This window comes from Pseudorca crassidens, chromosome 3 (genome assembly GCF_039906515.1).
Source record: "Pseudorca crassidens isolate mPseCra1 chromosome 3, mPseCra1.hap1, whole genome shotgun sequence".
In the NCBI taxonomy this organism is placed as follows: domain Eukaryota; kingdom Metazoa; phylum Chordata; class Mammalia; order Artiodactyla; family Delphinidae; genus Pseudorca; species Pseudorca crassidens.
The window spans coordinates 127,647,281-127,674,480 of NC_090298.1; the positions used below are offsets into that span (position 1 = coordinate 127,647,281).

The 27,200-nt window shown below is 51.0% G+C and overlaps 1 protein-coding gene across 1 annotated transcript; it reads right to left on the reverse strand.

Annotated features, from left to right (window-relative positions):
- Window positions 1-922: 922 nt before the first annotated feature.
- SPARC (secreted protein acidic and cysteine rich) lies at window positions 923-24,399 on the reverse strand. Its single transcript, XM_067732322.1, has 10 exons — window positions 24,243-24,399; window positions 13,882-13,951; window positions 12,106-12,168; window positions 11,421-11,508; window positions 9,886-10,007; window positions 7,956-8,076; window positions 5,857-5,990; window positions 4,832-4,980; window positions 2,615-2,763; window positions 923-2,153 (listed from the first exon to the last, which is right to left on the reverse strand). Exons 2-10 carry the CDS (start codon window positions 13,936-13,938, stop codon window positions 2,125-2,127), a joined length of 912 nt encoding a protein of 303 aa, XP_067588423.1. The 5' UTR covers window positions 13,939-13,951; window positions 24,243-24,399; the 3' UTR covers window positions 923-2,124.
- Between the last annotated feature and the right edge of the window lie 2,801 nt (window positions 24,400-27,200).

The following is a 27,200-nucleotide window of genomic DNA, read 5'->3' on the forward strand; positions in this document are numbered from 1 at the left end:
TCATAGTGCGCCCCACCCCCTCAAGACCTTTGCCTGTGCTGTTCCCCCTGCCTGGAACGCCCTTTCCCAGACCTCTCCCCTCTCTCACCTCTGCCCCTCCAAACGCTTCATTCGTTCTCTTCCTCTGTGACTCAGCTCAAGTTTTCTTAAGGAAGCCCTAGAACAGCCTTGTCCAATAGAACCTTCTGTGTTGATGAAAATGTTCTGGATCTACCTGTTCAGTAGGGTAACCACTAGCCATGTATTGCTATTAAGCACTTGAAAAGTCTCTAGAGTGACTGAGGGACTCAGTTTTAAATTTTAATTAATTTAAATTTAAATCTCAATAGCCATGCATGGGTGGTAGCTACCATGTGGGATAGTGGGACTCTAGTATAATCCTGTGTCCTCCTGTGACACACACTCCTGGTTTCTTATACTCTCCCTTCAGTGTACCTATCACCTCTTGTAATTTATATTTATTTGTACATTTTTTAACCCATTCCATATTAGACTGTAAAAGCCAGAAGAACAAATGCTTTGTCTGCTTTGCCACATTTGTGCCCATAGCACCTGGAATGGGATCTGTCCAGAGTAGGTATGTCATAAACATCTATTGAATGGATGGATGGATGAATGAGTGAGTGGTTAGTGAAGGGAGAGAGTTGCTTAGCCTGGTACTCTGATAATGAAGTGCAGTCGTGAGAAAGGTCAGCCCCCAGGTCATAAAATTAAGAGTAAGCTAAATCTGTGCTTATAAGCACCGTGCATTCCCTGTGTATAAGCAAGCCTGTGTGTGTGTGCATGTGTGTGTACAAAAGCAGAAAAGTGTGTTTGCAAAACTTAGCATTTGTACAGTTGTGTATGGACACGAATGTCCATGTGTTGGCGTGTCAGGGAAATGAGGTCACTAAGACACATGCAAAATCACTCAGGAAGGCCGTTTCTAAGTCAGTACTTTTTATTTTGAAAGATTTGTCAAACTCTTCACATCGTGGTGAGAGTTTACATGATTAATAAGAAGCAGCTTTTTCATGAAATGCTTGGAGGTGAACGAGTTCTCAGCCTGTGAGATCCGACCATCCCATTGACTTTGAAGTTTCTTTTGATTAATAGAAAGAAAAGAGAGGGGTGGGGGAGAAGAGGAGGAACGTGCTGGCAACCACAGGAAAGATCCCTCATGACAGCCATCCAGATGTGAAAAAAGAGGAAAAAACAAACAAAAAAAAACCCTAAACAAAACCGATTCACCAACTGCACTTTTTCTGTTTTCCAACATTCTGAGCCTCTCTTCTTGATTTTGGCCTTTCTGGCTGAAACACCCTCCTGCTCCTGCATCTCCCAAAGACAGTTCAGAGGGGAGCAGCCCTGTACAATGTGGTGATCTGTCCCCCAGAGGTGTGGTGGATTCTAGAGAACTGATGGTCCACGGCTCTGAAAAGTTTGAACAAACAGCCTAATATGAAAAGAAACAGCACTGAAAAGTGAGGGGGGTGGGGAATGGTGAGGAACCGGGTTGACGTGAGAGTTTATGTATTCCCAGAACACAGTCTTGGGTTCTTTCTCTCAGTTTCAGCCCCGGGCAAACAAGATTTGTTATCCACGGTTCTGGCTGGTGGGTTCTGCAGGTTTTCCCCACCACTGATCCTCTAGCCCCAGAAACATCCTTGCCAACATCACATGTCTATTACTTCCCTTTGCCCAACTTCAGGCCACGTAGGGATGACCCCCCTGGCAGCCAATACCCTGAAATAAAATTAACACAAAGTCTGATACAGTGAGTATTAGTTTCAAACAGAAAAGTGAAAATCTAAAGATGCAACGTGTGTTGAAGGCAGACTTGAACAGATCAAAATTTCCACCTATATGCCACTAAGACGATGGGCAGAGAGGTGCAAAGGTTAAGACAAAAGTGGGACCGTTAGTAGATGAGTAAGAGGCCGTGTTAGCTGAGTTACAGCTAAGAATGTCATGACTTGGGTTAAAATTTCCATGTTTAGCACCGTTAATGTATTCATTTAAGTCTATATTAGCACCTTGACCCCAGGCAGAACAACAAACCATCCAAACATTTTAAACATTGGGGAAAACAGGAGGGGGAAGGTCAAAGAGAAAGAATCTGGTTCTGCAGGTGGAGACGTGGCTTTAGATCACAAGATCCTTGTCGATGTCCCCTGTAAAGCAAGAAGCAGCAGCGTTAGACTTGGAGGTCGGTGTTGATGGAGATGTGCTTCCCAGAGAGTTGGCGGATCCCACCCATCCCCGGGACCAGGGGCCAGGTGATCCGTCCAAGGTCAACCAGGGAGCCTATGACTGAGAACTTGGGTCTCCCCCTCCCTGGCCGGTCCTTGTCACTTCCACCCACTGCCAAGTTACGCTCCCTGTCTCCTCTCTAGGTGCCTGTCAGTTCCCAAAGTAGTGCTACACACAGAGTGAGAGCTGATGCTCGAGGAAGGGAGAGAGAAGGAGACACCGATGGATGGACAGAGAAGGATCAGGAAGCTGCCTGAGAGAGCGAGGCCCACCCAGGCAGGGAGAGCAGACAGAAGTTAATGAGGCACAGAGAGCAGAGATGGGCAGAGAGGGCAGCGAAGAGGGAGGGAGAGGACGGCGGCCCCTTTGCCCAGACACTCACTCTCCTTGATGCCGAAGCAGCCGGCCCACTCGTCCAGGGCGATGTACTTGTCCTTGTCCAGGTCACAGGTCTCGAAAAAGCGGGTGGTGCAGTGCTCCATGGGGATGAGGGGCGCACGCAGTGGGGCTAGCTCGGTGTGAGACAGGTACCTGCAGGGGATGAGGTGGGGAGAGCCTGAGAGCTTGAGAAAGCCCCACACCCCTGCATGGGGAGCCAGGGGCAGGGAGCCTGCCCCTCGGGGCCAAAGGCAAGGATGCTCAATGCGAGATGAGAAGCCAGAATCCTGGGTCTCCCTCCAGCTCTGCCACTGACCTGCTGTGTTTCTGAGAGCACAGCCCTGCCCCACCCTGAGCCTCGGTTTGCCCCTCCCTCAAAGGGGGAGGGGTTGACCATAATGTCTAAGGGCCCTTTCTGTTCTGATGTCCGTGGGTTCATAACACAGGTCTCTTGGTGCATGGGTTTCCTAATTGGCTAAGAGTTGAGGGCACAGAAACTTAAACTGAAAATATTCAGCATTTCTGCTATTGGTAGATCAAAATCTGGTATGGAACAACGATGCATGTTTTCTGTGGACACATGTTTTTACAGCTGCAAATGCACATTAAAGAGGCTAAAAAGAGATGCATCAAAATGAAGAAAGTGCTGACTTCCGGGGAGGAGCGTGGGAAGAGACTGGGATTGGCAGGGAGGGTGGACGGAACTTTATTGTTTGTACACTGTGTCATGTGTAAGAAGCAGGCCTTTTGATTTCTCTCCCACTGTCCTTCCAGCTGGCCTGGACTCCAGAGCACATGTATGATTTTTTTTCCTTGTTCCCCAGAGCCCTCAATTCGTTTTCCTGAAAAAACACTCTTCCCCAAGGGACTACAACTTGACTCCAATTATCTCTCTGAACCCCAGGCCCTCCTGCCCCACCCAACTCATGCAAGGAATCACACAATGTTTGAACTGAACCATCCCCCGCTTCATTGTATACCAGTGAGAAAACTGAGCCCCAGAGAGGGGCGGGGACTCAAGCAAGGTCACCAGGCAGCTCTGGGACAAGGAGAGGGGAAGGATGGATCCCCTGACCCAGCCTGAAGAGCTTTCCCAGACTCACAGTCCTTGCAGCTCCATCCAGAAGCCTCCCTCCTGGCCCCTTCCTCGCTCAGCCTGAGCTCCAGATGTCCCCTGACTTCTGCCCTCCCCGCCACAGTATGACTCAGATGGATCCCAGCCACGGAAAGAGCCTGGGAGAGAAGCAGCAGGGAGTTTCCCAGTGCTCAGGAGACCCCAGGCCCCCGGGATCACCCACAGGGTGGGCAGATTCCAGGCACAGGGGCTGGACCAGGAGGGAGCGGTGAGCTTCCCCGAGGGGAGCATCCCTGGGCACAGCGTGCGAGCAGGGTGGCCTTCCTTTTCGTGCTGCTCCAAGAACACACAGCAAAAGAAGGCCGGAAGGCGGTAGTGAGGGTGACCACCCCTGCTCAGCTCTAGGTGCACCAGCTTCCGCCTGCAACTTCCAGGAGCCTTCTTTACTTTTTCCTTCGATTGGGAAAAAACTGATCATCACCCAGAGTGTGAGCTCCATGGGGGCAAGGGCCATGTCAGTTCCGATTACTGTTCAATCCCCTGCCTAGCATCGTGCTGGGCGTGTAATAGACACTCAGTGTTTGTTCACTGACCAACTCCCTGCCTATCCTGCAGGGCAGTTACACAGCACTTCCTAACTCATTGCAATCAAACCAAGGGCTTGCCTTGGGGATGGGGCTGGCTCTGTGAGTTTCTTGAGAACTTCCAGGGCCGGTTTGCCCTGTTAGGGCTGGGTCTCAGGGTCTTGCTGAAGGACCGTGAGCACACAGCCCGCCCCACCTTGGCTCTGCCGCCCCGAGGAGTCTGGCGTTCCTTCCTAGCTCGCTCTCCCTTCATGAATGGATACCCCAGGCCAACACTCACCGGGTTAAGGACGGCTTTTCAGTTCCTATAGCTTCTGCCTCTTCTGGCAGGAGGGAGTGTCTCATGGCTTTCTTCCCTCCTGGTCCTGCATCCTTTCTCCTACACCTGTCCCTTCCTGCCACAGCCCTTAGGCAAACCGTGGGCTCTAGGGCTGGGAGCAGCAGAGGCCACTGGGAGGTTTTCTGACCGCATCTAGTGCACCTAGCAACGCTGACCCATGACTGTCCACTCCAGAGCCAAGCCAGAGCAACTCCCCGGGATCCGGAGGGCCTGGGGTCTTACCCATCGATGGGGTGCTGGTCCAGCTGCCCGAACTGCCAGTGCACAGGGAAGATGTACATGTTGTAGTTCTTCTCAAAGTCCCGGGCTAGCAGCTCCACGGGGTGGTCCCCGGCTTCCAGGCGCTTCTCATTCTCGTGGATCTTCTTCACCTGTGGGAGCAGAGACGCGTGGGACAGAGTCCGGGGAGGCTGTGCAGACCAGTCAAGGCCCCTCCCCCCTCTGACAGGAGGCCAGAGCTGGCGGACGCCAGCCAAGGCCACGGTTCAAAATGAGGAAAGGAAGTGGCGTAGATGGGTACCAGCATCTCGACCACAAAAATGAAGGCCTGGGGCGATCTCAAAGGGCTCTCCGTAGGGCCGCCACACCAGAATGACTGGGGAGTATGTTCAGATGCAGCTTCCTGGGGCTCACTTCACAGAGACACTGATTCAGTGGGCCTGAGGCGGGGCCCAGGAAGTTGCATTTATCAGTACTCTTAGTGCTTGGTGTGTCCATTAAAGTTTAAGATCCATAGACTCAGAAGGAAAAGGGAATAAAGTTATTTATGTCTCTTATGGAGACAAAGTGAGCAGGTCTTTTTTTTTTTGCGGTACACGGGCCTCTGACTGTTGTGGCCTCTCCCGCTGCGGAGCACAGGCTCCGGACGCGCAGGCTCGGCGGCCATGGCTCACGGGCCCAGCCGCTCCGCGGCATGTGGGATCTTCCCAGACCAGGGCACGAACCCGTGTCCCCTGCATCGGCAGGCGGACTCTCAACCACTGCGCCACCGGGGAAGCCCAGCAGGTCTTTTTGTTACAGGACTCCTCAGAGCCTTTAAGGCGTGAATGTACTCTAGGAGCCTTCAAAGGCAGCAAGGAGGAGTCTGTGTCCTAGCGCCCAGAAGACAGGCACTCGTTGGAGTGGGGATGTGGGCTTACACTTGGGGGTCTAGATCTAGGAATGGGACTGTGGATCCCAGCCAGCCTGGGGCCAGGAGGTGTCCAGCTCAGGGGCCCTGGGACAGGAGGAAAAGGTACCACACTCACTCGCAGCTTCTGCTTCTCGGTCAGAAGGTTGTTGTCCTGATCCCTCTCGTACAGCGTGACCAGGACGTTCTTGAGCCAGTCCCGCATGCGCAGGGGGAATTCAGTCAGCTCAGAGTCCAGGCAGGGAGCGATGTCTAGGGTCCAACACACAAGGATGGTCAGCACAGACCCTGATTCTCCCTGCCTGAGGGCCAACATGCTGGCTGGGCGGCCCTCCCTGCCCCACGCCCCACGCCCTCCTCCAGCAAGAAGCTTCAATCAGCGACCTTGATTGAAGCACAGGGCTCAGCCTCTCTGGGCCACAGTGTCTTCACACATTTTGAACAAAAGAGATTGTGTGGGGGGAAGAATACTCTGCAAATGGGCAAGTGCAAAGGGCACGTCTGCTGTCCCCTTGACCTTCATCTGATCTGCGGAGGGAAATGGTTCCCTCCAATGGCTCTTGCATTTTTCTGGGTGTTGCGCCCTGAAAACAGAGGCCAGGACCCTCGATGATGATGTTGCCTCTTGAGAGGTGTTTGAAGCTGGGATACTGAGGGATAGCATCCACCCATAGGCCCCGCTTAGCTGGGGTGGGGATTCAGGTATGCTTGATCACCAGAACATTCTTAGCGATACGATTCCATCCTGGTCTTTGGAACCTAGGATCCCAGAATGTCAGGCCTGGAGATTTCATCCAAGTCTTCCCTCTTGTTGGACTTATTAGAGGTCCGTGTGGAGAGAAGGGGCTTGACTAAGGCCACACTGTCAGAGCCTCATCCAGCACCAGAGCATGTGGGTGCCTGAGGGCCTAGGGGTCCATCCTTCCCTCATCCTTTCACCTATGGAAAGCCCCCTCTTGTGATTAGGGCCACAACCTTCTTCACCAGCATCTGGGGAATGGAAGAGAAGATATGGGTGGGAGATGCTAGGAGTTGGAGGGAGTGAGTGATACGCCCCAGAGGACGGGAGAGCCTCTCAGCACGTGTGTCAGTCTCACTGCCCAGGAATTCCTACCAGCATTCCTCCCGCTGCCTTCCTTCTCTAGGCTGTGCCTTCTCATTTCACACCCTGGGCCCCGTAACTGGGAGAGCAGGGCTGACCACAGGAGAACCTCATTCCCCCTCCTCCACCTTTCTGCACGCTGCACACCTGAGGCAGGTGAGGGGCCCTCCCCAGGGTCATCTGGTGCCAAATGTACCAGACACACCACGTGGATGTTGTCTTGGAGGGGAGCAGAGGTGGCCCCGGGTGTTTCAGATGATAGGGAGGCAGCCACGGTGAAGCAGAAGCCTCGGCCAGCTGAGATTGCACCTGGGATCACTAACAAAGGGCCCGACGACACCCTGGCATCCCTCCCGCCAAACACCCGGCTCCCAGGTTTCTAGGAGAAGGTGGTGAATCATATGTCTTATGCAGGCAGACAGGAATGTAATGGAGTAAAATGGCCAAGGATATGACAATATTGAGTAACAGGGCCTAAGGGGAACTGACAGCCTTGCCCCAATTTTAAAGCATTCAAATTCAAGTAGTTTTTTTTTTTTTTTGCTGTACGCGGGCCTCTCCCGTTGCGGAGCACAGGCTCCAGACGCGCAGGCTCAGCGGCCATGGCTCACGGGCCCAGCCGCTCCGCGGCATGTGGGATCTTCCCAGACCGGGGCACGAACCCGTGTCCCCTGCATCGGCAGGCGGACTCTCAACCACTGCGCCACCAGGGAAGCCCCAAATTCAAGTAGTTTTAAAACACTTTATAGGCCCAGGTAGAACATCACTTTTGCTTCACATGTTGAAGCAGGAAAGATTGTGGTTAGCCCTATAGAAGAACTTCCTCATCTTTACAGGAAAGAAATGAGCTGTCTCGGATGCTAGTGAGAGGCTCCAGAAATCCTCCCTGATCTTGTGCTCCCACAACTGTTCAGTTCTTCCCTGGACGTGTCCTGCACGCAGATACCTATTCGTAGACAATCATCTCATTTTATAAGTGGGAACCCTGAGGCTCAGGGAGGGGAAGAGATCTGCCCAAGAGCACACAGCACAGGAGTGGCAGAGCCAGCATCCGTGCCAGTTCAGTGCCTCCTCCCTGAGATGGGAGGCTCGGCAGGGTCCGAGGAGAGACTCACACTTGCAAGGCCCGATGTAGTCCAGGTGGAGTTTGTGGCCCTTCTTGGTGCCCTCCAGCGTGCACTTGGTGGCAAAGAAGTGGCAGGAAGAGTCGAAGGTCTTGTTGTCATTGCTGCACACCTGGCGGCAAAGCATAGAGGGCGTCACACTCATTCCCAGAGCCCTTCGCTGGTACTGCCATCCTTGCCCATTTCAGAGATGGGGACACTGAAGGCCAGGCAAGGAACGTGATTAGCCCAGGGTCATACAGTGAGTTAGTGGTGGAGCCCGGACAGGAATCTACTCTTTGGGCTCCCAGGCCAATGTTCAGCCCATGCTGAGAGCCACTGCTGGTCTCTGAGCTGTGGTATGACTGAGTCAGGGCTGAGACATGGGAAAGCAAACCTGGGAGATATGGAAAGGATGAATTGAAGGTGAGGATGGGTAAAGCGCAGGGTGTGCAGAAGAGTTAATACAGCAGGCCTGGGATTGTTATCCTTAGAAAGGCGTGCTTATGAGGTTGGCCCTTGGCTGGCGTCTGAAAACGTGGCTGGTGAACAATTCCCTGCACTGTTAGAAAACTGTCCACAATGATGAAAGTGGCGCACTGTGCCTAGATTGCTTGTACAAATAATATGGTTCATGCTGAACATCGGTTTTCCTGCTTGGAGTCTGGACTTCGGGTACATGCTAGGGAGAGGATGTCTGTGTGACTAGCCCTCAGTTAAACGTTGGGTGCTGAGTCTCTAAAGGGCTTCCTTGGGCAGAAGACTTGCTCACATGTGGCTACATCTCATCTTTGTAGCTGGGGAAAGAGTGGGTTCTGTGAGACCCCTCATGGCAGGGGGAAGAGTAAGCAAGACTGTGCATGGATTCCTCCACACTCTGCCTGTATCTTGTTCCCTTTTCATCCAGCTACATACCCTTAAGTCTTAGCGGTGAGTGCAACTGTATGCTGAGTTATGTTGGTCCTCCTAGCGAATCTCTGCATGAGTGGGTGGCGGAGCAGAGATGCCGTGGGCTGAACAAAGGCAGTGGCAGAGTAAGTGGCTGTGTCAGGAGGAGGGGAGCCTTGCGTTGAACATCCTGCACACGCTTATTGCTTATATTATCACTGCAGAGGGAGAACTGATGGGCATTGGTGACCAGTGTGGTAGGGGGTGAAGGGGTGACAAGGAGGGGAGAGTTGACAAAGATGCTAAAATTTGGAGCCCAGAGAATAAGCTGTACTGGGGAGAGATTGAAGATGGAGAAGCCAGGTGGGAGGTTGTGGGAATGATACTGGTACTCGATTTGTTGCCCTGAGCTAGGTTACCACTAGCACAATGGTTGACATGCATGGGTGCTCAATAAGTATTTACTTGGTTGGATGGATGGATGGATGGTTGAGTCCTATTGGAGGTGCAATGAACAGGTTTGAAAGATTTTTAAAAATAGCACATATTGAGAACTTACTAAGTACCAGACATCATCTGACAAGTCCCCACAATAGCCCTATGAGATAAAGTCTATTTCTGTCCCATTTTTAGAGGTGAGAAACCTTGGAGTGGAACATCGCTAAGATCCCACACTAACAAGTGGTGGCGATGGGGTTTGGTGTCAGCCTTCAGTCTGACCCAGAATGCACATTTTCAGACCTGCTGCTTTGCCAGGCTGCTCCCACATAGAAAGCCCCTATCTCGGTGCCTGGCGGTGTTGATGCATTCATTCCCTTTGGAGTCTGAGTAGAGCTGGAAGCTGGTGGCGTCACGTCAATTCCTGGTGGTTGCTGGAGAGTCCAGTGACGGGAAGAGCCTCCCCTCCGACTCACTTGCTGTGAATACACCTAGCGAGGGGACCTCTGAGACTGGAGCTGCCCCGTGGGACCACCAAGCCAGCAGTGTTCTGGGCAGATGCTCTGTGTTCTGAGGACCCCAGCCCCCCACCCTGCCCCTGTCCCTCAGGGCTCACCTTCTCAAATTCGCCAATGGGGGCAGGGCAGCTGGTGGGGTCCTGGCACACGCACATGGGGGTGTTGTTCTCGTCCAGCTCGCACACCTTGCCATGTTTGCAGTGGTGGTTCTGGCAGGGGTCTGGTAGAGCGCAAGGGCACCCGGTTAGCATCACCCGGGCTAGCACGTCCACCCCACCCCACAGTGGATCCTTGGACAGAAGTCCTAGGCTGTGGCCCCCACTCGGGCTTTGAGCAGCCCTGCGTCCTCCCTTCTCTTCTGCTGAACCCAGCAATGGGCATGTAGGGGAGCGGTTGGCTCAGTCTGGGGATTAGAGACTCAGTCTGAGGTCAGGGCCAGGCACACTTGGGGGGCTGGGGGCTCAGTCTGGGACCCAGGAGCGCCAGGTACCATATAGCTCCCCCAAGGATGGAAGCAACCATTGTGTCCTCAGCTGTCGGTGGATCAGTCATCGCAAGGCATTTTGGGATTTTAGAATAGACTTTCTAGAATGACTTGGGAAGTCAGCTGTTGTCACGGAGCCAGGGAGCTGTGAGGCCCAACAAAACAGACTTGAGCGGCTGTAACGGAAAAGGGAGCAGAGCCCCAAGGCCCACACTGAACAATAGAGCCTGCCTGTGTCTGATAAACACTGGATGAGGGGCGTGGAGGGGAAGGAACGTGACTCAGTAGACGCCCCTCTGCTCCAATGAGAATATTCTGTGCCCTCAGGATGCGAGCCCGTCTAGCCTTTTCCTCCTGGTGCTTGGCTGGGGTATCATAGTCATGCTTTGTTGGATGCCTGCCCTGCTAGGCCCTGGGCCAAGGGCGCTTCTGCTTTATCTCATAATCCTCTGACAGCCCTGGGGCAAGGATCTACCATCTTCACCCTTCCCCAAGTAAGACATGCGGAAGCTGGGCTCAGAGAAGCTTCGCAGGCTGTCGGAGGGCATCACAGAAAGAGGCGGGGTTTGGAGGCAAGCCTTGTTTGCTTTGCCTCCAGAGTCTGTGCTACTAGCCCCTGGGGTACGGAGCATCTCCACTGTGTGGGATGGGAATGCTGGCACTGTGGGTGGGAGCCAGAGGCCCTGGGTCATTGCTGTGGCCCTGGCGCTAACTCCACGGGTAGGCTTATATGAGTTATGTCAGGTTTCCAGGACTTATTTCCCCACGGCTGTGTGAAAATCAAATAAGCTCACGAGTGTGAAAGCTTCTGGGGCCATCGAGTGACCAGATGGGACTGGGGATCTCAGTGGGAATGGGAAACCCAACTTTGGAATTACAGTAAAGGGCTATAAGGGGAGAAGGCCATTTGCAGCTGGAGAACTTCCCTTCCTGACACTCAAGGCCTGGCTATAAATAGATCTTTCCAGATTCCAGAAAATAATCCCAACCTTTCAGTCAAGGCAGTTTCTCCTCCACGGCCCATCCTGCAGCGAGGACCCCACCCTGCATTTCCTTGGGAAGGAACTTCATGCACGCTGGGCCCACGCTTTAGGCCCAGGTGGCAGAGGGCAGAGGCTTCATGTGACCAGACACGGGGAAGGGACCTACTTTCAGCCACCACCTCCTCCTCGGCTTCCTCAGGACCTTCATCAAATTCTCCTACTTCCACCTGGACGGGGTTGGTTCCCACAGGTACCTGGGGTGGAGGGGGAAGAATGAGTCAAATGGCCCTACTCCCATCCCAGACCTGCAAGGAAGGGGCAAAGCCTGGAGGGCGCTTGCCTGGAGCCTCAGGTACCCACAAAGGGATGGGGAGAGACAAGCTGGAGAGGGGCACTGGGCCCAGGTCACAGAGAGCACAATTGCCAGGTCCAGAAGTGAGACTGAATCTTACAGGCCGCTGTGCCTCTAGGGCCCCAGAGCTCTAGGGAGATGCCTCAGAGGCCGCCAGGGGGGGTCAGAGCAAGAGGGGGTGCCAAGCTCTCCACCCTTCCAGCCACACCAGAGCAGCTCCTCTTTCATCTGTTTGACATATGGGGAAGACCGTGGGCGATCATCTACGAAAAAATGTCCCACGGCTTAAAAAGTAAACAAAATTCAAAATCATAGCTCCCAACTGTTAGGTTCCATGGAAGGTTTGGGGAGCATTCAGGAGGGTGTCAGGATTGGGGGACACACAGGATTTACATCTGTGCTGCGCCCGTTCCAGCAGGAGACCCACAGCACCTGTTTGGCTTTCTCAGGGAGCAGATGGCAAAGAGGGGCCGCAGGTCTGGGGTCCCTCCCCACCTACCTCGGATACCTCAGCCACGGTTTCCTCGACCACCTCCGTCTCATCAGGCAGGGCTTCCTGTTGCTGTTGGGAAGTGAAAATGGGGTTTGGAGAGGTCAGGGCCGAGGCCAGCTTCACTGCTGAAGTGCCTCGGCCTGGACCTCTAAAGCTGGGGAGTTAGGAGAGCGGCTCGTTGGAGACCCCCAAGGCTGTGCACTTGGGGGTCTCCAATGAGCAGAGCCCCTCAGGGACTTCTGTGAGCAGGGATGAGGCACAGGAGAAGCCAAACACGGGGGCCCTGTGGGGCTCTGGAGCACCTCCCTTTATAGTTATATCTGGAGCTTCTTTTTTTTTTTTTTTTTTTTGTGGTACGCGGGCCTCTCACTGTTGTGGCCTGCGGAGCACAGGCTCCAGACGCGCAGGCTCAGCGACCATGGCTCACGGGCCCAGCCGCTCCGCGGCATGTGGGATCTTCCCGGACCAGGGCACGAACCCGTGTCCCCTGCATCGGCAGGCGGACTCTCAACCACTGCGCCACCAGGGAAGCCCTATCTGGAGCTTCTAAGATTTGGCTTGGAAAAACATTTCTGCCGCTTAGGCTCCCATGAAGTGTGAAAACCGCTAATGCAGAACAACTCCCTTCATCTTACAGATGGGAAAACTGAGACCCAGAGGGGATGAACACTGAATTTTAACAGAGGTCATTATCTTCCCCACAAGCATGATATCATCATCATTATTATTATTATTTGGCGATTCCTTCTTGGAGTCAACTTGGAGTTAGAAGAAGCAAGATAGCATATGACTTTGAGGTGCCTGGCTGGCTGGGGCTTCTTCTAAAAGTGATGCTGACTTGCCAGATCTTTTGCCAAAATCTCACTGCCTGATCAGGATTGCCAGCATCTACCATCATCACACCTTCTAGTGAAGAGAGGGTGAGGGAATCATAGGTGGAAAACTTTTCTTTGCCCGCTTCACGTTTCTTCCTCCGTCTTCTGGTCACAGCTTCCAGCGTAGCATTGGATGACCACTGCTGGCCCTCTCCATGCGATTCTTGGAGGGCCTGTCAGTCAAGGTGCCTCACAGTCCCTTGGCCAAGAAGCAGGCCCAGGACCCAAGCTCAACTAGATTGGCTCTCTTTGAATTTTTTAAATCTTCTTGGCACATTTTCTCAAGATGTGAAAACTGTCGAAGTAGAGACATTCAAATGGCAACACCTCCATGACCGTCCATTAGATCTTACCTCCATGACCGTCCATTAGATCTTACCTCCCAGATCCTAGAGCTGCCCTTTTCTAGTTCTCCCCAAGGCCTTGGATTTTATAATCTACCCCTATATCCTTTTCCCTCCTAATTTAGTCAGACTGGAGTCTGTTGCTTGCCACCAAGTAGCCCTCACTGATTCAGAAACTAACTCAGCCCTCTCTCTGTGGCTTGAATCCCTTCTAGCATCATCCCCATCAGCATCGCCCGCCCTCTGCTAGAATTCCTCATATGACAAACAGGTCACTTCCTTCTAAAGCAATTCTAGTCCCTTTCTGGGAAGCTCTGATTGTTAAAAAATGCATCTTCATGTTACGTGGAAATCTCTCTTCTCTGGAATCTCCACCCAATGGTCCTCATTCACTTTTACTTCGGAGCTTATTAAAGAAAAAACATTTTTTTTTTTTAAATTAGACAGTTAAATCAAGATGGGGAAGTCTCTGTCCCTTCTGAGCATCTAGGGCTGGCAGATTCGATGCCCCTGGGCTGGTGATGGGAGGTAAGACCAAACAGATGTGACCTTTAGGTACTTACAGGGGCTGCCAAGGCCCATCCGGCCAGGCAAAGGAGGAAGAAAATCCAGGCCCTCATGGTGCTAGGAACCCTGTGGGGAGGAGAGAGACGGAGAGTTCAGTGAGGGGGAGGTTTCTTTTTGTTTGGGATCTTAGTTCCCTGACCAGGGATCGAACCCGCACCCCCCTGCATTGGATGCGCAGAGTCTTGACCACTGGACCGCCAGGGAAGTCCCCAAGGGGGAGGATGCTCGATGGAGAGTTCTTGACGCTGAATTCCTGTGATATGCAAGGTAATTTTAGGTGGTCCATGTTAAAGGATGGTGAAAGACACGGGAGTAAGTTGCTTCTACTCATTTCTCTTTCAATCCTGATTATATGAGAGAGTCTCAGTTTGGTGCTAATGTGTCTTTAACACCTAACACTCATCCCTTTTGAACCGAGAGTATGCCTCTGGCTCAGAGCCTCCACAGGAAACTACATCCAGCTGGAATTCAATAAATTTGTTTTGTCTCCTTTGTGTTTAGTTTTATAGTTTCCTTCTATTTATGACAAAGGTACACAGATTTTTCCATTTATGGTAGTGATCTTAAGTCTCCTTTCTCAATACATTTATTATTTATTTATTTTTAAAATTTATTTATTTATTTTTATTTTTGGCTGGTTGGGTCTTCCTTGCTGCACGCGAGCTTTCTCTAGTTGGAGTGAGTGGGGGCAACTGTTGGTTGCGGTGCGCGGGCTTCTCATTGCGGTGGCTTCTCTTGTTGAGGAGCACGGCCTCTAGGTGTGCGGGCTTCAGTAGTTGTGGCTCACAGGCTCAGTAGTTGTGGCTCACGGGCTCTAGAGTGCCGGCTCGGTAGTTGTGGCGCACGGGCTTAGTTGCTTTGCGGCATGTGGGATCTTCCCGGACCAGGGCTCGAACCCGTGTCCCCTGCATTGGCAGGCGGATTCTTAACCACTGCGCCATCAGGGAAGTCCCCTCAATGCATTTACTTAAATTTTTAAAAAGTGATTCGACAAAGGTGATTGGCTAATTCGTCAAGTCTGGGCAATGCTGAACCAGATCACGTTCAAGGGTCCCTTCAATCCCTGGTGTTCTAGGATTGTTTTCTTCCTATACCCCAAACTCTCCTCCTCCCCTCCTCTTCCTTCTGCTTCCTTCCCATCTCTAATAAGAGAAGCTAATGGGCAGCAACCTCTTGCCAATTTGAGACAATGAGATCTACATTCTAAACAAAGAACAATAGTTTTTGAGTGTGCCCAGTGGAACCTGTGGCCATACTTTCCTCCATTTACCCAGGAGGATGGTACTTCTCTGGATCCTGTGTGAGAACTAATATCCAAATGCTTACATATGTTGCATGGTACCTTCCCTTTCCCCTTCACGGTTAAAGGATGTTAGCTGAGATCTAGAAAATTCTCCTGCCCTGGTCACTGCTGTGACCTTCCTCTAGATGCTGAGCTCTCGACTCTAACAATCTCATGACCGGAAGGCATCTTGGAACAGAATCTCCTCTGATGGTTCACTGCCAAAATGCCATCCCTAACTGAGGAACTATGGTGGGGACATTTCGTTTCTTGTTCTAACTGAATGGACTTCCGTTTGCAAATGGCTTTAGAAAGGTCTTCCTTATACTGTTCAGTTTGCCTCCCTCAAGCTTCTCCTGGTCTACTTTGATGGTCCTTCTGTGGCCACAGAAGGCAAGCATGCTCCCTCTGCCCCCAAGCAGCTTTTAGCCAAGGTGAGCAACAACCGTATCTTCCCTCGTTTGTCCCCAAAAACTTCCATATGAGTCCCATTATCCCTAGTTCCTCCCAAGACTTCTCAACTGACCAAGCACCTTGGTGGGAGGTACCCTGGCATCGTGGAAGAAACACTTGGCTTGGAACTAAATACCAGGGATTCTGATTCTGTCGAAATACTAACCTGGTGTATTGGTTCAATCCTTCATCCTCTCTAGACCTTGGTTCCCCCTTCTGTTGAGAGGGTTAGACTAGGTGAACACTGCGGTGGTAGCCTGGGCCCTTAAGATGCCCTTAAACTGTCACAGCATATGCTGGTCTAGGCATACATCCTCCCCTCTGATATCCTCCATTTTAACTTGGATTATGGTATTTGGGGAAACAGACAGGGGAAGGGCAGACTTCATAATGGTCCCGTAGTGGATTGAAATAGACACTAAACCTCACTATTTCATCGAGTTTACAAGAAATAAAACCAACAGAAATTTTAAAATATCAACCTGGGAGCTTGGCTTTGCGTCACGATGTCCCCAACTCCCAGAGGAATCCAGTCTTCCCCTTCCAGGCAGTTTTGGGAACGTTCCTCCCCTCACACAGCTGTATGCTTTTCTTCCCCCCTCTCCCCGCAAGCCTTGAGGTGGAAAAATCTCCCTTCTTCCTTCCACATTTGGAAGAGACAAGCAAAACAACGCCCATATGTGGCTTTGGACGAAGGGAACAGGAGAGGAAGCATGAATGAAGGGCTTGTCTGAGATTGTTTGAAGTTGAAGGGTCAAAGTGAGACTCGTAGCAGGAACAAAAAAAGTCATCTCGTCTGGGCTCCAGTTGCAGAGAAGACATATCCTTAGAGAAACAGCCCAACTAGGACTGGAAATGAAATAAGCTTCAGGTTGGAGAGCCAGGAAGACTGATGTCTCCAGAGTCTGTGTCCTTCATATGAGCAGAGGAACTGCTCATCTTTGACCAGGGAAGGGTTTGTGGGTCAGCTCTTCTGTCTGTCCTGCCTCACCACCTGCGCTCTTTCCCAGGGAGACACTGACCCTTTCTGCCACCCCCATCCTTGGTGCTGCAGCCGGAAGAGAAAAATAATTCTACATCTTACAGTACTTTATTGTTTCTAAAGGCCTCCCATATAGTCCTCTGTCCCCTTGGAGCCTCTGACACACCGGCAGGCATGGGAGGGCTCTGAGTCCTGCTGTCACAATGAGGAGTCTGAGGTTGAGAGGGAGAAAGTCATGCAACATTCAGGCCCCTTCCAAGCTGATAAACTCCCTTCCCGTGGCGTTGGTTTGGGCCTCACAGGGGTCATGCTCGGAGATGGGAGTGGGGTGGGAGAGAAAAGCGGAAAGCGAGAGTGTTAAGAAAAGGACACGAAATCTTGGAGGAGGAGTTATTCTCCAAATTTGAGGTTTTGCCCAGTGCCCAGTGCTACCTCACCAGTCCCAGAACCCTCTCCCTCCAGATGATGGGATGGGAGGGAAGGGGGGCAGCTGGACTGTTCTCGGATGCGCGACCATACTCCCTGCATACCTATGACCTCCCTCTTGGAGATTCTGTAAACCATCACTGGCCGAAGAGGCAAGGCACCCATCTTGCAAAGCTAAGGGGGTGCATCAGTAATGCCAGCAAGGTCAGAACACAGGGTCAAACCCCAGCATCCAGAAATTATCAGCTGTGTACCCATCCTTTGCCAATCAAACCTAGGTCTGGCGTGCCCAGGGAAAATAAAAATACTTTTGTATAAATGAGCAATTTTAAATGAAAACTCCCTTCTTTGTATCTCTTTAGTTTGTAATGACACCTGTGTTTATCCTTTTCAAAATGTCTTCATAATCCGGCATCCCACTGGGGGCTGAAGGCATGTCTTTCTGCCTTCTAACACAGGAGAGAAGGCTGAGGCCCAGAGCCGGAGCCGGGGAATAAACCTGCCCAGAGCCCCAGGGAGCGAGCGGCAGGGCTGAATGAGGACCCAGGCTGCCCCCCTCTGCCACTGGCATGCCCTCCACCTCACACAGTTTCCCTTTGTGGCAGCTCCCTCCCTAGGTGCTCACCTGAAGGGGGCCCAGTTGGGCTGCGAACTGGCCCAAGTTACAGGGAAGGAAAGGAGCCTGGGGGGGGTGGGGGGATGAGGGGGGCAGGAGGTGTGTTTCCCTTGGCTCAGTGGTCATCAGATGCAGACACCGCTCACTCCCACCCCGCCGCCTGTCCTGCCTCCCGTTCCGTACATCCAGTCCCTTCCTTTTGCCTTTATTTGCTCTGGAGATGGCTGAAAACCCATCCTTGGCTGCCAGCAGGACCCGAAGCTGAGGTCACTTCTCTGGGGATGGAAAAGTACAGCCAGTGCCCCCAGTTCATCTCCCTCAAAATATAACGGGCCTCCTTTGGGCTCTCGCTGGACACTGAAAAGTCCCTGAACGTCAGAACTGGGGAAAATCTCAGAATCATAAAATTTTAGATCGTGGGTCTTAGAATCATAGACCCCTAAGAACATGAAACACAGAATGTGAGATGCAATCATCAAATCTTATTTGAGTAGAAGAGTTTATGGAGCAATGCAGTCTAATAGAACTTTCTGAGATGATGAAAATATTCTATATCTGCATTGTCCAATATGGTAGCTACTGGCCACCAGTGGTTATTGAACACTTGAAATGTTGCTAGTGCAAATGAAGGGCTGAAGTTTTCACTGTATTTCATTTTAATTAAATCTGTGTAGCCACATGTGGCTAGTGGCTACCATATGAGACAGGGTGGTTATCAACTTTTATAGAGTCAGTATGGTAGAAAGGTAAGCCCAGGGGCTCTGGAGATAGAATATACAGGTTCAAATCCTGGCTCTGCCACTTAGCATTTGTGTGACCTTCAGAAAGTGACTTTCCCTCTCTGGGCCTCAATTCATGTCTCCATCTGTAAAATGCAAATAACACACCTACGCTGAAAGGCTCATGGGTGATTTGCCCGAGAGAATACAAGAGGTTAGCAATGGAAGAGCATCTTAAAATCCAAAGATCCCAGAATCTCCATCCCCCTTGAAAATCCAGGCCAAGAATACCAGCTCTTTGTCTGTGGCCCAGGGAGAAAAGGTGTTGGGGTGGAGAAAGGAGACATTGCTCCTCTTGGTCTCAGGCACACCAGCCCAGCCCCCAGTGGGCACAGTGACAGAGCCGGCCCCAGGCTGCCCTCTCAGTTGAGCTGCTGACGCAAACCAGGCGTCTTGCTTCCACTGTTTGGCTTGCAAACAAGGGCTCCAAAAAAACACATGTTCCTGGTAAACAAGCCCAAAGAGAGGAAAACAAGTGTAGAGGCTAATAAAGGAACCCCGTGAGTGAGCCAGGCCCGCCCGGGAGCTGGGACTCAGAAGGAGGGCTGAGCCAGGCCAGAGAGGCACCATCACGGCCAGTGTAGCCACATGGGCACTCACACCCCGGGGGAGCAGACGCAGCCAGTCAGAGGTGATGTGGAAGTCGGGTCCTGGGTTCGAGTCTTGGCCATGTTGCTCCCAGCTCACCATGCAGGTTAGGGTAGGCTCCTCTACTCCCTGGACCTCACCTAGTGCCACTCCTCTGCACAATGAGGGGGATCTTTTAGACCAGTGTATTCAACATACAAGCCAGGAGCTCTTTCTCTCAATGAAGTCTTCTGCCAAAGTGCAAATCTGAAACAGCTAAGAGCCTGTTGCATTTGTTGAACATGTGAGTGTACTATTATCTATTCAATGAATTAGCTTGAAATTAAAAAAAAAAAAAAAGCAGGTGAAAGCGGTGTTGAGATGGGGGCTGGAAATCCTGTACACTTGGACACCCCCTGAGACACCTTGGAATGCCTCTAGGTTCTTTCATGAACAGAGTTTGAAGCCCTTGGGGCCAGGGGGTCCCTAAGGTTCCTTTCAGCCCTAACATTCTGAGTCAACTGAGGCAGAAATCTTTCAGAATACCACCTTTCCCAACTTGCCCCTTGACTCCCTGCTTCCACTTCTAACATTTCTTGCTGGAAGGGAAGAAGCTAAGGGAAACTTTTAGGGTATTATGAGTGCTCAAGCCTAGCTTTGAAAAGCTTCAGAGGCAACTCAGAAGTAGCCCCAGAGTGTGAGACTAGAATCAATCTGACTGAGGTTCTATAAACACATCTGAGATGCCACGTTTCACCATGGTTAGGAGAGGCCCCAGGGTGGAGCTTCAGACTCTCCTTCTTGGCTCCCCCTAGGGGCCACTGCTGCATCTGGGTGACCACAATGAAGGGGATGAAAAATAACATCAAAGTGTCCAGGCTGTCACATCCTAAAGATAGCAAATCTGTGGCATATATGCCTCCACCTGCCCCTCCTGTGCATGTGGCAGACATTACTAATCAATCATACGACCTTTTCCTCTAAAGTCCAGAGTGGCATTCAAATCCTGAACACAGTTCTTCTGGCAGCTGCTACAAATGGACTGGCATTGTCAAGCCCTGGGAAATCTCTTTGCCATGCTCCTGATTTTAGACATAGGGAAACTGAGGATCAGAAAAGGAAAATAATTCACTCGAGGTCAGATGGCAAGCTAAACTTCCCAGATGTTCAGAAACATCCAGATGTTTGCGTTTTTAATTTTTCATCTGATCAAGTCAGGATCCTAAGGCTATGACCAACACAAGATGGCCCAGAAGGATCCACAGATGAGATGGGTTAATCCCAAGTTTCTGAAAGAACCCAGCTCTGGAGAGAGTTGCTATTTCCATTTGTATTTTCCCTATAGATATCAAGCTCTATAGCTTGATGAGTGAGGGCAGAGTTAATTTCCTGTCTAAGACATCTTCTGGGTGAGAAGGAGGCTGTTTTTCTAAATAATTCTGTCAAGTCACTGATTGCTGGCCTTGGGCCTGCACAGCCCAGCTGTCCCTGAGTTCAGGGTTGGGGTCAGGACCCAGGCTCTGTGCTGTAGAGAAAAAGTAATTTCTTTCATCCCCAGGGTTGGCTGAAAACTCAGCTCCAGCCTTCCCTTTCCTCCTTTAGAGGAGGTTAGGGAGGGAGCCAGCAGGAAGCAAATGAGCAGCCACCCCTTAGCCACATCCTGCTGCCCTGATGACAAAGCCATGCGGGCTGGCTTAGGCCATGGCAGGCCAGCAAAGGAGAGAAAGAAGTCCTGCTCATCACTTACTATTCGCGGGGCTCATTGCCTCTAGAGGCAGGAGTGTATGGAGGATGCCAGCCTGCTCAGATGAAACAAACTGAGCACGCATTGAACATCTGGATGTTTCCAGACATCTGAAAGTGTGGCTCAGGCAACAGTTTGCTGTGTGACCTTAAGTGAGTTATTCTCCCTTCCTGAGTCTCAATTTCTGTCTGTAATATGTAACAGGCGGTCAGGAGTCTGTCTCCCTGCCATGGCCTATAGTTAGAGCTGGCTGTGCACATACGTGTGTGGCTACAAACAGCAGTTGTGTATCTGTATGAGTGACCTATGGCCCTGAGGACCTCTGCGTGAAGCTGTGTGTGCGACTCTGTGCATGTCTACTTGACCCGGCATCTGTCGGTTTCAGCCTGTGTCGGTGAGGGTCAGAGTTTGCATATGCATCAAAATGGACACCTGGGCCTTGTCTGGGAGTCAGGGTATCGTTCAGGGAGAGCTTTGAGTGCATGACCTTCTGTGTCTGCTCATGTATTGAGACATTTATTTTTAGCTATGCCAGTGGGTGCCTGTTGGTGAAATCAATGTTTATATATTTGGCATCCTCGTGGGTTTTTTATCTCTGCACACATAACTACCTATCTAAATAACCTCAAAAATAAAATGTTTTCCTGTTTACCTCACATCCTCAGCTCTTTCCTCCACCATCCTTTTCTATTTATAGCTTATTTTCAGCAAGGAAGACTGCTCTTGTGAATAGCAAACCCCAGCCATGCTATTGGTTGACAAGTCTCTAGAGATGGATAAAGATTTTAGCAGGACTGTTATGTAACCCAAGACCCCCTAGCCCATCCTCTCTTGTTTCCTTTTCAACTAGGGGGCCAGGAGGTGTTAAAAATGTAGCCCAACTATTCCTTCTAATGAAAGCAGCACCTGGCATTTAGGTTCACAGGACTTCAGAGCTGGAGGGGTACCTGGAGACCATCTAGGTTACATTCCCCATTTAATAGATTGGGAAACTGAGGTCCAGAGAGGGGAAGTGTCTTTCCAAATGTCACTCACTGTGAATTAGGATCCACCTCTGCCATTGCCTTGGCCAATGCTCTTTCCACACTGGAGGGTACAACACTCTTGGGAAATAAGAAGATGCCCAAATCAAAAGAATTTGAACAATACTTATTTCGTTTAAATGTGCCTGTCGGCACTTTTAGTAAAGGGAAGTTATATCCAAACCCCAAGGTGATGAAGCTGCCAGACAAAAAAGCTGGGGATGATTTCAACTCTTTGGGTGCCATAAATTCATCAGTTCTAAAAACCCATCTGATTAAGTGGGAGGGCCACAGTGTAGCAAGTGCTTCGCTGTGCATCACCCTGTTTTGTCCACACAGTATCCCTTTGAGGTGGTGCTGTTATTGCTTTTTAACCAAAGAGGAACCTGGGGCTCAGAAAGGAGAAGCCATTAGTTCAAGGTCAAATGGCACTTTTGAGGCAGAGGTAGAATTGAACCTCAGGTCTTCAAGTTGCCTGTCTAGGAAGCGGGAAGCATATCCCAGCCTCACAGCTGCCCTGGGGTGCTGGGAGATCAGACGGGCAGGACCTAGAGTTTGCTGTCCTGGTGTTTGGGGACAGAGTGGAGTGGGGGACATTCAGACTGAGCTTGATGTTCTAAGTGTTTCTAGAGTCCCCAGCCAGCAGGCAGAGACCCTGAAAAAAAGGTTGCCGTGGCAACTCGCATTCCTCATAGAGTGAGTCATAGCAAAGAAGAGCCTTTTGGTGGGTGGGACTTGGAAAAAGTTTCAAAAGTTGATTCCTTCCCCAGGCACCGCCCCCTTCCTCCCCACCCTCCCTCCCTCCGCTCCAGGCTTTGTCGATGTGGCAGCTGATGGCTGAGTTAACTCTCTCTTCCCCCAACCACTCCCGTTTCAGTTTTTCATCCTCCTGCAAAAACACCTTTGCTTCCAGTACCCACCCACTCCATCTTCCACATCATGCCCTCCGGCTACCTGGAGGGTCAGCATCCATTTGAGAATATGTTAAGACCGAAGGCTGTGAACACCCTCTTCTACACTGCTGCTGTCTCTGCCTCTTTCTGTCTCTCTCTGTCTCTCTCACACACACACTACTGTATATACAAATTTAAGGGGCTTGCAGGTGCCTTTAAGCCTATTCAAAAGCTAGTCCGTGGATTCTGGTTTAAGAGACCTTCCTTTGAAAGTTTCAGAGGACGCCGGGCACCCCAAAGACCATCAATCAAGTCCACCCCTCTTACTTCACAGACAGGGAGACTAAGCCCAGAGGAGACACTTACCTAAGATCACACATAAAATGTGTGCCTTCGGTCTGCCACCTTGCTTCTGATGTGCTTCTCACCCTACTGTCAGCACTTGGGGTGTATAGAAGTTTAACCCCAGAGAAAACACTTTCTCTATGTGTTCTGCATAGAATAGAATTTTCTGGAGGAAAATGTGTGTCTCTCTGTTTCTTTTGGGGCAGAGTGGGCTTCCTAGAAGACATGCCTCCCCCAATGCCCCCTTTTCTCTCGGTGTCCTCAGGGACTCAGGAAGTCCACTTCTCAACCAGCCAGTGGAGCCGTAGACCGAAGAAGACCTAACACCAGCCTGTGTAGCGTTTGAGCTTCTCATAGCAAGGTGTGAGAAGGTTGCCCTGGAACCCTCTCCATCTTTCCTCCTCCCTTCCACTCTTTACAGCACATCCCCCCACCCAGCCTCCCATCAGACCCAGTGCCTCAGCTGGACCATATCAGATGTCTGGGGTCTTCAGATCTAGATACACAGACGGCTACTGCTGACCATTTCCTGTGTTTACACCCCAGGGAACCCAGGATAAAACTGACTGTCTGATAGTGCTATTTCAGGGTGAATGGCACCGGAATCAGTGCGTGTGTGAGTGTGTGTGTGTGTGTGTGTGTGTGTGTGTGTGTGTGTGTGTGTTGGAGGACGGGGTTTGAGAGGGTAGAAATTCCAGGAAAACAGGAGCCTTCCCAGAGGTGCTGATTAAAAATGAAGACTCCCCCTTTGCCTTCCAGAGATCAATGTATCATTCAGGCAAAGTCTCTTTTGGAAAACAGAGCCACTGACCAAGAACCAAGTCTAGGAAGTTTCTTCTTCTGGAATGGGAAGCAGGGCAGACTCTGCTGCCGGCCGGTTCCTCTTGCAGCTGTGCCCAGATCAGATTCCCAGGAAAGGAAGAGGCTGCCACATTTGTAAAGGCAGCCTCTGAAACCAGAGAGACGGACACAGAGAGAGACGGAGAGAAAAGACTCCCTCAAAGACAGTCTGATTATTTTCTGCGAACCTAAAAGGGAGACCAAGTTATCCTGAAAAGCGACAGGCAGCAAGTCCGTGGTCCCTTAAGGAGAGCAATGATGGAGCAAAGGAGATGCACATCCCTGTCTCTGATCCAAGAGACCTCCCGGCATAGCTTCCCCTCCCCTGTACACAAAGTTGAGGAGTGAACCAGAGTGCAGGGGTTATGGGACTAGAGAAGGGACGGGCAGGGCAGGGGTCTTGCATACCTCAGTGGCAGGCAGGAAGGCAGCAGGCGAGAGCTCCGGGCAGTCTGAAGGTCTGCAGGAATGTGCGGGGTTTAGAGCCTGGTAACAGGAAACCACTCGGAGCTCTGGGCTGGGTCTCGCCCTCCACCCCGCGGTCCCTCCTCCTCCTGTGTCTCCTCCTTCCCCTCCCTCCGCCTCCCCTTCTCCCCACAGCCAAAGCTGTCTCTGTCTTCCATTTCTTTCTTCCTCTCCTTGTGGGTCAGGACGGCCCACCTCCCCTACCCCCGCCTGCCACATGGGTTCTGGAGCCGTTGCCTAAACAGACAGACAGAGCGGTGCGCCAGGGCTAGAAGGGGCGGCAGGAATCACCTAGAACAGCCTCCTCCTTGTTCAGAGGGGAACTGAGGCCTGGAGAGGCAAGGGATCACCCCAGGTTCCCAGGGGCAGAGCCAGGCCCAAGGGTCTTGATTGTATGACCAGTGATCTTTACAAGAGCCTCCCTAACATTAGTCAGTGCTGAGGAGGGCAGAGCAATTGGAGGGGGTTGTATCTGTGACAGAGGCAAGGCTAGGACTCGCCTCTATACAGACTAAAGAAGCTGCCATTGATGCGTCATCGCTGATGATTCGGGATATGGTCTAAAAATAGCCACTCAAACTCTAGCTGCACCAGCAATGGACACAGAAGGGGTTAGCTTTCTAGCTGGGGGATCTATGTCATCAGTATAGAACAGATAAGGTAATTGATGATATCGACTACAATCACAGAGGTAACGATGGCCAAGGTTTACTGAGGACTTAGAATTTTCATAGGTATTGTTATTATGCCTGTTTTACTAATCAGGAAACAGAGGCGCAAAGAGCCTGAGTTACGTGCTCAAGATCACGTGGCTAGAAGTGGGGTGGGCAGGCTGATTCTACATTCAGCTTGGTTCACTCAGGCTGTATGAGCTTCTCGGTGCAACAGGTCTCAGTTGAATATTTATGAGAATACTGATGAGTGTATGAATATTTATGAGTGCAGGCCTAGCACTTTGAGAAGTATAAGAATTAATATCTGGTCCTTGTCCTCAAGGAGCTTTGAATCTTGCTGAGAGGGCATGCCTTAGGCATCCACCCACTCACATGAGGAGTACAGACTCTGAGGTCTATCCCCAGGGGTTCAGAGTGGCAGGATCTCTGAGTTGGAGCAGGTGGAGAAGGCTTCCTGGAATAGGTGGCTCTCAAAGCATGAACTGGGTTTGAATAACATGGAAAGGGAGAAGGCAGAGAACATTCTCATAAACTTCTCTACAATATGGCCTCCACCTCCTTGGCCATCCTCTCCTGCTGCCACTCTCTTCCTTTTTTTTTTTTTTTTTTTTTTTGCGGTACGTGGGCCTCTCACTGTTGTGGCCTCTCCCATTGCAGAGCACAAGCTCCAGACACGCAGGCTCAGCGGCCATGGCTCACGGGCCCAGCCGCTTCGCGGCATGTGGGATCTTCCCGGACCGGGGCACGAACCCGTGTCCCCTGCATCGGCAGGCGGACTCTCAACCACTGCGCCACCAGGGAAGCCCTCTCTTCCTTTTTTACTCTACTCCAACCACACTGGCTTCCTTTCATTTCCTCAACAACCACAACGTTCTTCCCGCCCCAAGATCTTTGCACTTGCTCTTACCTCCGCCGGGAAACTTCCTCCATCTGATTGTGTGTACCTGGAGTTTTTTCACCCTTCAGGTCTCTGTTCTAATGTCATCTCCTAAGAGAGGCCCTTCCTGACCCCCTCTCTCACAGGCATAGTTCAGCACCTTTCACTGTTTTGTTTCCTTCCTGGCACATGGCACGATCAGGAGCTATTTGTCAACCGTACTAGACAGACACTCCATGAGGATAGGGGCTTCTCGTGTCTTAGGTGCTACAGTGCTCCAAGTGTCTAGAGCAGTGGCCAACACGAAGCTGGCTGTCAGTCAGTGTGGAGTTTTCTTTTACCTAGGCTTCCACCCTGCAATAGTGCCCAGCACTGGTCTTCACTGGTCTTCAAGTGAAGTAAGTCAGAGAAAGACAAATACCATATGATATCACTTACATGTGGAGTCTAAGAAAAACAAAAAAAGATACAAATGAACTTATCTACAAAACAGAAACAGACTCACAGACTTAGAGAAGGAATTTATGGTTTCCAGGGGGGAAGGGTTGGGGGGAGGGATAAATTTGGAATTTGGGATTGACATATACACACTACTAAATATAAAATAGATAACCAACAAGGACCTACTGTATAGCACAGGGAACACTGCTCAATATTCTGTAACAATCTAAATGGGAAAAGAATTTGAAAAGAATAGATACATATATATGTATAACTGAATCACTTTGCTGTACACCTGAAACTAACACAACATTGTTAATCAACTATACTCCACTATAAAATAAAAAGTTAAAAAAAAAAAAGAGAGAGAGAGATCCTCAAACCTGCAAAGTCTGGGCGTCTGTGCATTTTTCTTCAGAGAAGGTCCATGGCTTCCTTCAGGTTTCCAAAGGGACTGGTCAGGAATCCATGAAAGTTTCTCTGTTCCAAATGACCCCCAAGACCCCTCCCTGGTCCAGAAGCCAAAAGTGCATTCTCTGCCTCAGCTGTTCAGTACAGGGTGCTAGCAGACTCCTCAGGTACCTGTTTGCAGTGTGGACAGATGTATGTTTTCATAGGATTGGTTGCTATAGCTCCCAGGGATCGTGGGGGGCGAAAATTATCTTAAACTTTGTGTTTTCCTTCATGAACTAAGATAATGATGCTGATGAGAATGAGCTGATGGAACCATTCCCAGTGTTTCGCTGGAGTTCCCATATGGCCTTCGGTTCAGGAACTGGAAAGCCGGTTGGGGCCAGGCTAAAGCTCTGGGACAGAGAGCCTGTCTGGGGGCCACTCCCAAGCCCCTGTGGGGGAACCCAGAGCCCAGATCCCTCAGGGGAATACTTGGTAGGCTTTCTATCTAGGGGT